The sequence below is a fragment of the Lepus europaeus genome, chromosome 7 (assembly GCF_033115175.1).
Source record: "Lepus europaeus isolate LE1 chromosome 7, mLepTim1.pri, whole genome shotgun sequence".
NCBI classification, from domain to species: Eukaryota; Metazoa; Chordata; class Mammalia; order Lagomorpha; family Leporidae; genus Lepus; species Lepus europaeus.
Genome location: NC_084833.1, coordinates 37,199,946 through 37,213,229, shown reverse-complemented (window position 1 = coordinate 37,213,229; position 13,284 = coordinate 37,199,946). Strand labels below are relative to the sequence as shown.

The 13,284-nt window shown below is 36.1% G+C and overlaps 1 protein-coding gene across 3 annotated transcripts in view; it reads left to right on the top strand.

The window, feature by feature from the left end:
* Nucleotides 1-13,284, top strand: part of METTL15 (methyltransferase 15, mitochondrial 12S rRNA N4-cytidine) — a 289,931-nt gene that overhangs the window by 115,153 nt on the left and 161,494 nt on the right. For all 3 annotated transcript variants that reach the window (XM_062196373.1, XM_062196372.1, XM_062196371.1), the window contains exon 4: nt 1,797-1,933. In XM_062196373.1, coding sequence (XP_062052357.1) covers nt 1,797-1,933 — 137 coding nt within the window. The remainder of the gene's footprint in view (nt 1-1,796; nt 1,934-13,284) is intronic.

Below are 13,284 nucleotides of genomic sequence, written 5' to 3'. Positions count from 1 at the left end.
TTGGGAACGAAAATTATTCTGTTGAGATTTAAGTATGTATTACTAAAAACATGAAGTTACTGTTTCTTTTTGTGCTGACAGTGATAGAAGTACAAAGTTAATTTATATTAAAACAATTATGTTAAAAAGAAAAGGTGGGGGCGGATATTGTGACACAGCAGGTTAAGCTGTTTTGGCACTGGCAGCATCTTGTATGAGTGCTGGTTGGAGTTCTTGCTTCTACACTTTGGATTCACCTCTGTGCTAATGTGCTAATGCACCTGGGAAAGCAGTGGGTGTTGATCCAAACACATTTGCCCCTTTCAGCCATATGGGAGACCCAATGAAGTTCCTGGCTCTTGACTGAAGTATGGACCAGAAACAGCCTCAGCCGTTGCAGCCATCTGGGGAGTGAGCCACTGAATTGAAGATCTGTCTCTCCACTCTCTAACCTTCTTAATAAATAACCTTAATAAATAACCTTAATAAAACTTTTTTAAAAAGGAGAAAAATACTTCTACATTTATACTGTATTTACATTGTTTATATTCTGTGTTTCTTATGGTCCAGGTATGATTTTTTATTCAACTGTGACCTGACTATTCTCTTTAGAGAAAGGCCAAATAGCAAAGGAGTACAGATTCAATTAATTGTTTGTATATCTAGGATGATCCAAGACTTTGAAAATATGTACTAATGTACATCATATCCTATGGTGTCTGCATAAATATTGGCAAACATTCACTTTCAGAGTTTCTTGGTTTACATGAGAACCTATATTACCTGACCAATTAGGTACATGATGATGGTATCTTCTTTTCTTGTTCATTTTGTTTTTTTAAAATATTGGGGACATCTAAAGATGGTGGACTATTGTGACTGTAAGTGACTTTCCCAAGGACTTATAGCTGCTTAATGTCACAACTACAATTGACCTTAGATAATTTTTCTAAAATGCCTTGGGCCTTTTTTATTATTTTTATTATTTTTCCAGGTTATATATGAATTGTCCTGTGACTTTTTCTTGTATGATATATTCATTTTCATGTTTATTCTCATTTATTCTCTCCCTCCAACCTCTTGAATATCTTTAATTTTCATATAAAGCATTTAAGAAAGTTGAAATTAAAGTGAGCCATACTAATTGTGAGGCATCTACAAATGACAAGAAATTGTTGGAAATGTTATTAGCAGTTGGGTTCTGGAAAGCATTTAAAAGCTAGCAGTACAGTAATATGTCCAGTTTGATGTTACAGAGGGAAATATAAATTTGTTTTGACTAGCCAGCATGTGCCAAGAATTATTTTTCTGATCAGCTTATTGGGATTGATCATTCATAATTGAGCCAGAGCTCATAGTTAAAAATTTTTATTCGGGGCCTGTATTGTACAATGGGTTAAGCTGCAATCTACATTTCTAAAATTCTATAGGGACTCCAGGTTCAAGTCCTGGCTGTTCCACTTTTGATCAGGCATCCTGTTAATGCCCCTGGGAAAAGCAACAGAAGATGGCTCAAGTGCTTGGGCTCCTACCACCCATGTGGGAGACCCATATGAAGCTCCTGGCTCTGGCTTCAGTCTGACCTATCCCCTACCGTTGTGACCATTTGGGGAGTGAATCAGCAGATGGAAGATCTCTCTCTGTCTGTAACTCTGCCCTTCAAATAACTTAATTATCTTTTTTTTAAAAGTGGAACTCTATGCAAAACTGTTATAATTTTTCTGTTTATAATCAGCGCTAAAAATCATTATTGGATTTTAGAAGTTAAAGTCGTTTTCTTCATTCTAACTGGTCATTTCTTTTTCTGTATTGACTAGGTTTTTCTAGATATGACATTTGGTTCAGGAGGACACTCAAGAGCCATACTACAGAAAGAGTCAGATATTACTCTATATGCCTTAGACAGAGACCCTACAGCTTACGCAATAGCAGAACAGCTTTCAGACTTATATCCGTAAGTAATACTCTTATGTATTTATTTGGTATTGCTGCTGAGTTTTACAGAGCTTGTCAATTTGGAATTTGTTCTATTTTGTAGAATGTTATATTTCATTTCAATAAATGTTTTCTTCTTTTATTCCCAAAAAAGAATTAATGCGGCCGGCGCCACAGCTCACTAGGCTAATCCATCACCTGCGGCGCCAGCACACTGGGTCTAGTCCCGGTCGGGGCACCGGATTCTGTCCCTGTTGCTCCTCTTCCAGTCTAGCTCTCTGCTGTGGCCCGGGAGTGCAGTAGAGGATGGCCCAAGTCTTTGGGCCCTGCACCCGCATGGGAGACCAGGAGAAGCACCTGGCTCCTGGCTTCCGATCAGCGTGATGCGCCAGCCGCAGCGGCCATTGAGGGGTGAACCTGCACAAAAGGAAGACCTTTCTCTCTGTCTCTCTCTCTCACTGTCCACTCTGCCTGTCAAAAAAAAAAAAAAAAGAATTAATGCAAATAATATCTTAGTACCAATTAAACGAATTATATTCCTGCATGTATCCTTTCTCAGTTCTTAAGAACAAATGCAAAAATAGGTTCTGACTACAGGATTGAAGATATATTGAAATTCATTATGAATATTTTAACAATTTAGTCAAAAAATGATTTTTGAAGTTTTTAGGAGTTAAAATTTTTGCTTCCCCAAAATTTAGTAAATATGTAAGCATTCTGTCGAATTCATGAAACATAACTATAACATACTAGTTTTCTCTAAATTCCGTCTGATATTTGCAAGTCAATTTAATCTATTGCCATCGCACAATTAGTTAACTATCCCTATTGAACTTTCAAAAAATATAAAATTATATTTTATTTATTTATTTATTATTTTTTTTGACAGGCAGAGTGGACAGTGAGAGAGAGAGAGAGACAGAGAGAAAGGTCTTCCTTTTGCCGTTGGTTCACCCTCAATGGCCGCCGTGGCTGGCACGCTGCGGCCGGCACATCACGCTGATCCAAAGCCAGGAGGCAGGTGCTTCCCCTGGTCTCCCATGGGGTGCAGGGCCCAAGCACTTGGGCCATCCTCCACTGCACTCCTGGGCCATAGCAGAGAGCTGGCCTGGAAGAGGGGCAACCGGGACAGAACCCAGCGCCCCGACTGGGACTAGAACCCGGTGTGCTGGCGCCACAGGCGGAGGATTAGCCTAGTGAGCCGTGAAAATTACATTTTAATGAGTATTAAAAACCATTTACCTTTAAAGAAATATTTTTAATTTAGGACTTAAGACAAATTTGTTGAATGATTTATTTATTTATTTTGAAAGAGTTAGAGAGGGAGAGACACAGAGAGAGCTTCTGTCCACTGGTTCACTCCTCTGATGACTGCTTGGTCAAGTGAAAGTCAGTAGCTAGGAGCTTCATCCAGGTCACCCATGGGGGTGGCCGGGGCCCAAACACTTGGGTCATCTTCCACTACTTTTCCATTAGAAGGGAGCTGGGTTGGAAATGAAGCAGCTGGGACTAGAACTGCCCCAAAGAGATGCTGGCTTCATAGGTGGTTGCTTTACACACTATGCCACAATGCTTCACTGTTCATACATGTTTGAAAAAAGCCGTCACCCTAAAAAGGAAAAGAAAAGCTTGTAACTAAGATGACTATCTCCAAACATGTAAATGGGTGTTTTCAGAATGGGTATTGTTTTTATTTTCTTATGCCTCAGAGACTAGAATCAAGAAAATAGATGATGACTTCAGAGTTAAATTTTGACGTGGTATGAACTAGAGTTAATTTTTTAAAATGATTTATTTATTTAAGTAAGGTGGAGAAAGAGAGAGCTTCCATCCATTGATTTCCATCCCAAAAGCCTGCAGTGGCCTTGACTGGGTAGGGTCCTGGCTGAAGCCCGGAGTTGAGAAGGCGGTCTTTGACTCCCACATGGTTGGCAGTAACTCAGTTATTTGAGCCATCACTGCTGCCATGCAGATTCTGTATTAACAGGAAGCTGGAGCCAGGAGCCAGAACCAGGTATCAAAAGCAGGCATCTAGTTGAGAATTTGGAACATGTAGCAAGCATTTTAACTAAGTGCTCACTTCTAATCTATCATGTTTTACTGGTTGTAGCTATCCAACAATGAAATGATCTGTTAAACATGACTATGGAAAAGTTTAATCAGAGACTGAAGATAGAAAGTTGAATTACCTATCTAGAATTTTAAGGTCCTAGATTCCTTGTAGATCTACTTAATATAATTAAGTGTCCTCATAAATTTGTAAATAAATATACATAAATTTCTGATTGCCAGATAATGGGATTTATGGGAACCATGAAACCTACCATTTGATCTCAGGTTATTTATTTTGTTCTAAGAATAATATAGAAATATGGTTTAAGACCATAGTACTGTGGTAATGACTTTTTATTGTTTTAATCTTTCTCTGCCTTCTCCAGCAACTTAGGTTATACTCTCTTATATTAGAATATTCATATATAAGTTTGCATGATTATGAGCTAAAAGCTATAGATCTTCATTATGTCTCACAGTCTAGAAAACCCTGCTTTCTTCGATATTATTCCAATGTCTCTTACTCCTTCGAAAACCCTCTTTATCAAATGCAGTTCAAAGTTTACATGTTTTACTATATATATCTTTTTTTTATTCACCTAATTTAAACCTTTGGCTCTATACTTGCATTTCTCAGATATTAGCCACATGGATGAAAAGGTTTTCTAACAAGCCAAAATGATTTAACTGGGACTAACCTGTAGTGTGTATCTTGACCCCTTGCCTAATAATTCTATTTTACTAAACTATACTACTTTGGCTCAAATCTGGAGACTTTTTTTTACTCCATTCACAAAAGGATTTCTTTGCTAAACATAATAAATTAGATAGAAAACCAACAAGATAAATCAAAATAACCCAGGAAGAAAGAATTAATAAACACTGCAAAGAAACAAAAAAGAAAGTAGAAAGGAGAAAGAAAAATCCTGAGATCATTCTTTGAAAATAGCAACATTCCTTTTGAACCTGATTACTAAAACAAAAATATATAATTAGGAGTGAAGTAATAGATCAGCCCTATTCAGAAATACAAGATAAATTCATATGTGGTAAATTATGAAACATAGAGGGAATGAATGGTATACTAACAAAATATGTTATTAAAATTATTTCAGTTATGAAACTGGAAGAGGTCATTACCATAAAAATATCACAAAAGTAATTAAAGGACATAGGAAAATACACCCTCATCAAATTTACAGTTAGTCTTAACAAAATTTGAGCGAACAATGCCTTTTATGCTAGTCCCTAGCAAGGTAAAGATGCAAGGTTCTTTCATTTCATATTATGAACTCAGTATAATTTTAATACTAAATCCTGATAGAGATATTATTAAAAACCCCAGCCTCATTGAAGTGTATAAATTCAAGTATTGAAAAGGAAATTCTAGTATATCTAATTTGCACTTAATTTGTTTAGAAGAATGTTACCTAGGGACTAGTAAACTTTTTTCAGGTACACAGGAGTGGTTTCTTGTCAGATAGTCAGTCAACTAATGGTAGATTGATAATCATGACAGTAGTCATCCAGCTGTTCTGATTTAAAATCTCTACAGTAAATAAGAGAATATAAGGATACTACTGAAATATAGAATATTATCTTAAATAAGGACAATAGCAATTATTTTCATAATCAGTAAATATTACAATTTAAGTGAGAATTGATTTAATTTCTATAAATATTATCCCTTAATGTTTTTGGAAGGTCAAATATAATTAAGAAACTAAGGGAAAATTAAAACATTCTCTTACAATAATTTAACTGAATAAATACCCAAAAGAGTTTTTAAATTTACAAAGATATATGATAACATGGTTAGATAAAAATTTGAAAATCTATTCAACTAGAAGTCCCTAGAAAGCAAAATAGAAGAGAATATACAAAACCATATATTTAGTAATAAGCTTCATAGAAAAAGGCAAAGTTCCCAGTGGAAAGTAAACCATGTAATTTTTATTGAAGACTACATATAGTAAGATCTGAACAAAATGAAAGATGTAATTTTAGGGTAGAAAGAATAAATATAAAAAGTACCTAGTTTCTCAAAATTTATATATACATACAATGTACTTCTAGGAAGCAGCTTAGTTTTCAATTTAACTGTTGTTTATTTTTTTTTTATTTGAATGATTTGATCTTATGTTTATAGTGAGACAAAAGTGACAAGATCTTTTTGAATTAAAAAAAAGGTGAGAAGTTTGCCTTAGCAGATGTCAAATCATTGTGTGAAATCACTGTAATGAAATCTAGGCAGTGTTGCCACAAGAATAGACAAGTAGAGTAGTACAAGAGAGAATTGAAAAATAGATTCCAGGAAATGAAGGAATTTGATAGAAAAGTATCTTTATTCACTGAAGAAAAGTATCTTATTGGATCACTGGAAATGGACCTGCCCTGGAGTCGAAGGATGCCCAGGTCAGAGCCACAGATCTTATTGGCTCTAAGCTGAAAAGCCCTTCACTCAGCCCTACTTCCAAAGTGACCACTGCAGCTGAGGGGATGGTCAAGTAGGGTCAGCAACATTGCAGGCAGAACTGTAAATTTCTTGTTAGAGATGCCACCTGCCTTTACCTGGCCAGCTCTCCTCCCAGGCCAGCCAAGTAATGAAAGTCAACAGAGTGCCTTCCCCTAGGAGGTTCACACCTCCCTTAGGATATACCCCATGTGAAGAGATAGATAGGTCTGGGCCTCTGAATTTACAAGGCCTAAAGCCCACCAGATTATTATCAAGCCCCTTCTATCAGGTTCTATTTGCCTCTCAATCAGAAAAATTACTTGTACCTTAGACAGCACCTTTCTTAGCTCCTCTAATAATGACTCTGTCCTTTGTTCTAGGCCCTGTCTAGTGCACTTGGGCCTCATTCCTTTGTAATCATAACCTCTACTCTACCACCAATGGCTCTACTCCCAACCTGTGTGTACTGATGGTCCTCTTCCCCACTTCATGCTGTATAATTGTTCAAACCTGGTAAATGCCACTCTTAGGATCATTGGTTACTATCCTCACTCTGTCTTTTATGACCTTGTCTAAATATGATCAGAGTCGGCAAACTTGGAAGGCTTCCATAGCCTTGGCAACTCATGACGACAGCCTAGGATGGTTACTGGCGCCATAAACTAGAGTGTCAATTTGTTGGGTCAACAACAGGAGCCACTGTGCACTTGCTCCTCATGTGGGATCTCTGTCCTTAATGTGCTGTACATTGTGATTTAATGCTATAACTAGTACTCAAACAGTATGTTTCACTTTGTGTTTCTATGTGGGTGCAAACTGTTGAAACCTTTATACTAAATTGATCTTCTGTATATAAAGAGAATTGAAAATGAATCTTGATGCAAATGGAAGGGGAGAGGGAGCGGGAGAGGGGAGGGTTGCGGGTGGGAGGGAAGTTATGGGAGGGGGAAGCCATTGTAATCCATAAGCTGTACACTGGAAATTTATATTCATTAAATAAAAGTTAAAAAAAAAGAAATAGTATATTATTAAATAAATAGGGCTGATTTAATGCCTTTCAAACCTAAAGAAACTAACTACGTCCCTGTTTTAACTTGGATTAAAAATAACTTATAGTTAAATGTATGAAAAATTGAAAATAAGAGACTTAAGAATATTGAGGGCCGGCGCCGTGGCTCAACAGGCTAATCCTCCACCTAGCGGCGCCGGCACACAGGGTTCTAGTCCCAGTCGGGGCGCTGGATTCTGTCCCGGTTGCTCCTCTTCCAGGCCAGCTCTCTGCTATGGCCCGGGAGTGCAGTGGAGGATGGCCCAAGTGCTTGGGCCCTGTACCCCATGGGAGACCAGGAGAAGCACCTGCCTCCTGGCTTTGGATCAGCGTGATGCGCCGGCCGCAGCGCACCAGCCACGGCGGCCATTGGAGGGTGAACCAGTGCAAAAGGAAGACCTTTCTCTCTGTCTCTCTCTCTCACTGTCCACTCTGCCTGTCCAAAAAAAAAAAAAAAAAAAGAATATTGAAGAAATTAATGTCTGTAATCTAGGGGAAACTTCTTTAACCAAGACTAGATATTATTTATCTATAATTGAGGAAGGAAAAGAGGGAGGGAGAGAATTATGGTTGTCTTCTTTGAATTGTACCTATGAAATATATAAAATATATTTGCTTTTTACTTATTTTTTTTAAAAGAAATATGGTCATTTCAAAAATGTATGGCAAAAAGAGTATCATAATTTTCAAAAAAATTAATTTTGGAAAGAGCTATTTGAAATAGAGAAGATTGGGAAAGGACTGATATCTTTCATATAAGAATTCTTCCAAAATTGGCAAGATAACAAAATCCAGTTTTATACCAATGTTCTCTTATATGTGAGAGCTAAAATTAAAAAAAGAAAAAGAAAATCCGAAAACAAAAATAAAAAACAGGGAAGAAATGCCAATGTGTAACAGTACTGCAGCAAATATAGTTTTGTCAAACTTTGTTTTATATATTTGTCAAACAAATTGTGAAGAATGATGTACTACTATAGTTGAAATCATTTGGGATTCTTTTAAAATTTACTGTATGTGAATGAAATTGACATCTCTTCATTTGATTACTATTTACACCAACTATATATCTGCTGAACTATGGTTTAATAAAATATTAAATAGTTAAAATGGGCAGAGATACAGTAGAGTATTCATGGAATATTAATTTAGGAAAAGGTTTTCCAACTCAGTAATTATAATGATTGAAATAAAATTGAAATATAATGCTATACTGGAAAAGTAATTTTGCTGTTAAAGGTATGAGAAATGCTCTCTTACATTTTTTGGATATTGTTAATATAAAAAAATATACATTAAGCCTCAAATCACATTCTGGTTTGATGTGATTTTTGACATTTAGCACTTGTCAAGATGAATTTTCCTTTATTTTTGGGTGTGCAGATGATTAAAAAAAATCTTCGCTTTGTTTATTTGGTACAATTAAATTTAACATAAAACAGGGTAATTATTTTTTAAATATTTATGTATAAATATTTATATATTATTTGGAGTTGGCTTTGGTAAATAGTTTCGCACTTAAGATACTATATGAATGTTGGCTTCAATAATGATTCTTGAAATTGTTAACTAAATACATAATTTGCTTAAAATCTATTCCATATAAATGAAATAATTGACATAAGCAAACATTTATAGATTTATTACATACCTTGTACATGTATTGTGTTGTAGATATAATCAAGGAGAACTTGAGAAAGAAAGGATTATTAGTAGAGGGAGAAACGGGGAAAGGGAAAACAATTGTTATAAAACGTGAGCCTAGAGTTTATATTATCATATTCTTACCTATTTACAAATTAGGAAATGCAAAATATTGCCAAATGTTATTGATGAATACCTACATATGTCATAGTGTGTTAAATAGACTATTGAATATCATAAAAATATACTATTTTGTATAATGTAGTAATAGGAAAATATACTATTTTTAAGGCTATACAAATTGTGGTTCAGGTTTATTTCTGGAGGTAATAGACAAATTATTGCCTGAATAGAGGATATATTAGATGGGTAGTTATATTAAAACTATGTATGTAACTCACTCTTGTAGTAAAGCACACAACAAAGGAAATATTTTGTTATTAGAATGTAAACATTATTTGAGAAGATACAATAATTTCTTCTCTTTATTTTCTTGTTACTGTAAAACAGGACTTTAGGTGTTTTTTTTTAATTCATTTATTTATTTTGAGAGTGAGAATTACAGAGAGATCTTCCACCTGCTGGTTCACTCTCCAGATGGCCACAAAGGCCAGTGCTGGGCTAGGCCAAAGCCACAAATTTCTTTGAGTCTCCCAAGTGAGTGGCAAGGGCCCAAGTACTTGGGCCATAATCTGCTGCTTTCCCAGGGCATTCTGGTGGATCAGAAGTGCAGCAGCTGGAACCTGAACTGGCACCCGTATGAGATGTAGGTGTCACAGGTGGTGACTAACCTGCTACCACAGCACCGGCCCTAGGAGTTTAGGTTTCTTCCTGAAAAATCTCGTGTTCTTTACTTTCTCAAAATTAAGTCAGAAATAGAAACTACCATTTTCATGGAAAACTGAGCTTTCATAATAATGTTGAGTTTTAGGATAAACTATTTTAGCTCTTTCAGAAAACACTGAACGTTAGATCACCTGCTGTTTAAATACCAAAACATTTTCCCATTACCTCTGAAGATAGTGTAAGAGAAAATACATTTAAATTAGACCAATGGGGTGTTGCTTGATGTTTAATAGTGGAAACTGGATGTTGGAAAGCAATATTTAAAAATCATATTTTTTTCCTTCCAAATTGAGGGAAAGTATCTGTTTTGTGCCATAACTTCAGAGAATATACAATCAACATAAAGGCAAAAATAAAATCATAATTGATATCAAAACATAAAAAAAATTAAACTCACCCCAAATTCCATCATCCTGTCTAATCAGCGTTAATTCAGCCTTTTAAATTGACACTATTTTGTTGTATTGTGTGTACTATTACTTGTTGGAATTTTCTTGGAAATTTTTGCTTTGTATACTTGTGAAATGTTAGAATAAGGTAACAAAGTTTAAAAAAATCACTTAAGCTAGATGTTTTAAATATATAGCTGTTAGAAATAATTGACATCTTTATTCTATATCCCAATTCAGAAGCCTAATATTTCTTTCCATTTATTTTAATATTTCATGTTTCTCATAAAATTATTTTTTCTGAAATAAAATATTTAGTGTGGAAAAGTACTGAGAAGAAAATTAAGATAATGTATAATACCACTTCTCCAGTGTTTACAGCATGGGATATTTCCTTCTAATCAATTTGCTTATATATGCATTCATATTTTGTTATATATATATATAGGTATATTTCATATATCTATATATTTTACAAGATTGACTCTACTTATACATTAGCAACAAATTCCTGTTTCTTTAAATTATTTTAAAAGAATGATGATTGTAGTGTATTTCATTTATAACTAAAACTTATTATAATCCTAATTTTAATATGCTTTTATCATATTTATATTTTAAATCTTTCTATGCTATATAATTTTAGATATACTTCTTATATGTCTCTTTTTTTTTAGTTTCTTTTTTTTTTTACATTTTTTTTATTTAACAAATGTGAATTTACAAAGTGCAACTTTTGCATTGTTGTGGCTTTCCCCTCCCAACCTCCCTCCCTCCCGTGGCCCTCCCCTCTCCCACACCCTCTCCCATCCCACCCTTCATCGAGTTTCATTTTCAATTACCTTCATATAGAGAAGATCAACTTAGTATATACTAAGCAAGGATTTCAACAGGTTGCACTCACACAACCGCACAAGGTATAGGGTATTGTTCGACTAGTAGTGTTGTCTTTAAGTTTCATAGTAAAACACATTAAGGACAGAGATCCTACGTGGGGCGCATGTACCCAGTGACTCCCGTTGTTGATTTAACAATTGGCACTCTTATTTATGATGTCAGCAATCACCCCAGGCTCTTGCCATGAGCTGTCTAGGCTATGGAAGCCCCTTGAGTTCACCAACTCTAAACTTGTTTATTCAAGTCCATATCACAGTGGAGGTTCCTTCCTCCCTTCAGAGAAAGGCACCTCCTTCTTTGATGGCCTGTTCCTTCTGCTGGGGTCTTGTTCACCAGGGTCTTTCATTTAGGTTGTTTTCACCACCGTGTCATGACTTTCCATGCCTGTGAGACTCTCATGGGCCTTTTAGCCAGATCCAAATGTCCCAAGGGTTGATTCTGAGGCCGGAGTGCTGTTTTGGGTGTTTGCCATTCTATGAGTCTGCTGTGTGTCCTGCTTCCCCCACAGGATCATTCTCTCCCTTTTAATTCTGTCCTTCATCATTTGCTTACATTGGTCTTATTTGTAAAATTTCTTCGACACTTACCCTATCTTTTTGATCGGTTATGAAGATGTACTTGTTATAAACAGCAAATACTAGATGGACTTGGTGTAAGTAAATTTGAGTATGTGTTCTATAAGAGTATTATTTTAGGCTCTACTTGCTCTTTTTGTACTATCTTGGTTTATTTTTTGTGTTTCTTTGTTTTATTAATGCTTTGTTTGACTTAAAGCTTCTATGTCCCTATATATTTAGTTTTACTTCCTGTCTGGTGATTTTGGCATCTACCTATTATTTTTTAGTCTACTACTGGCTGACTTAGCATTTTTTTAAGAATAAAAATTACTTAAAACATTTTATAATATTGCATGCAGAATAAACTAATATTTATTGCATTACCCTCATGTAAGATGAGAAATTAATAAGCTTCATTTGTACTTTCTTTTCTCTCACCCTAATTATTGGCTTTTTAACTATTATCCATTTAAAAAAAAAAGATTCAACCAAGTAGCTCACTTGGCTAATCCTCCACCTGCGGCACCAGCACCCCAGGTTCTAGTCCTGGTTGGGGTGCCAAATTCTGTCCCGGTTGTTCCTCTCCCAGTCCAGCTCTCTGCTGTGGCCCAGGAAGGCAGTGGAGGATGGCCCAGGTGCTTGGGCCCTGTAACCACATGGGAGACCAGGAGGAAGCACCTGACTCCTGGCTTCGGATTGGCACAGCGTGCCGGCTGTGGCGGCCATTTGGGGAGTGAACCAATGGAAGGAAGACCTTTCTCTCTGTCTCTCTCTCTCACTGTCTAACTATGCCTGTCAAAAAAAAAATAATAAGATTCATTTATTTATTTGAAAGGCAGATTTACAAAAAAGCTTAGGCAGAGAGAGAGAGGTCTTCCATCCGCTGGTGCACTCCCCAAATGGCCGCAATGGCTGGAGTTGGGCCAGTATGAAGCCAGGAGCTAGGAGCTTCTTCTTGGTCTCCTACATGGGTACAGGGGCCTAAGGGCTTGGGCCATCTTCCACTGCCTTCCCAGGCCATAGCAGAAAGATGAACGGAAGTGGAGCAGCCTGGACTCAAACCAGCGCCTAAATGGGATGCTGGCATTGCAGATGGCGGCTCTACTTGCTGTGCCACACATTGGCCCCTTAACCATTATCTCGAATATAGATGTTGATATTTACTGTTTTGGCAATTATTAATTAGCATTTGAATTTTTTGGCAATCTTATCTAAAGTAGTTATTTGTACTTTGACCTATTTAATTTATGTCAATGTAGTTCACTATCCTTTTCATATTACTTTAATTGTCATCTAGAGTTTGCACATAGGTTTATGTCTTTGTCAATTAGTTATATCTTTTTTTATTTATTTCTTTTTTCTTTTTTTTATTTGACTGGTAGAGTTAGACAGTGAGATAGACAGAGAGAAAGGTTTTCCTTCTGTTGGTTCACCCCCCAAATGGCCACTACAGCCCTTGCTATGCCGATCCGAAGCCAGGAG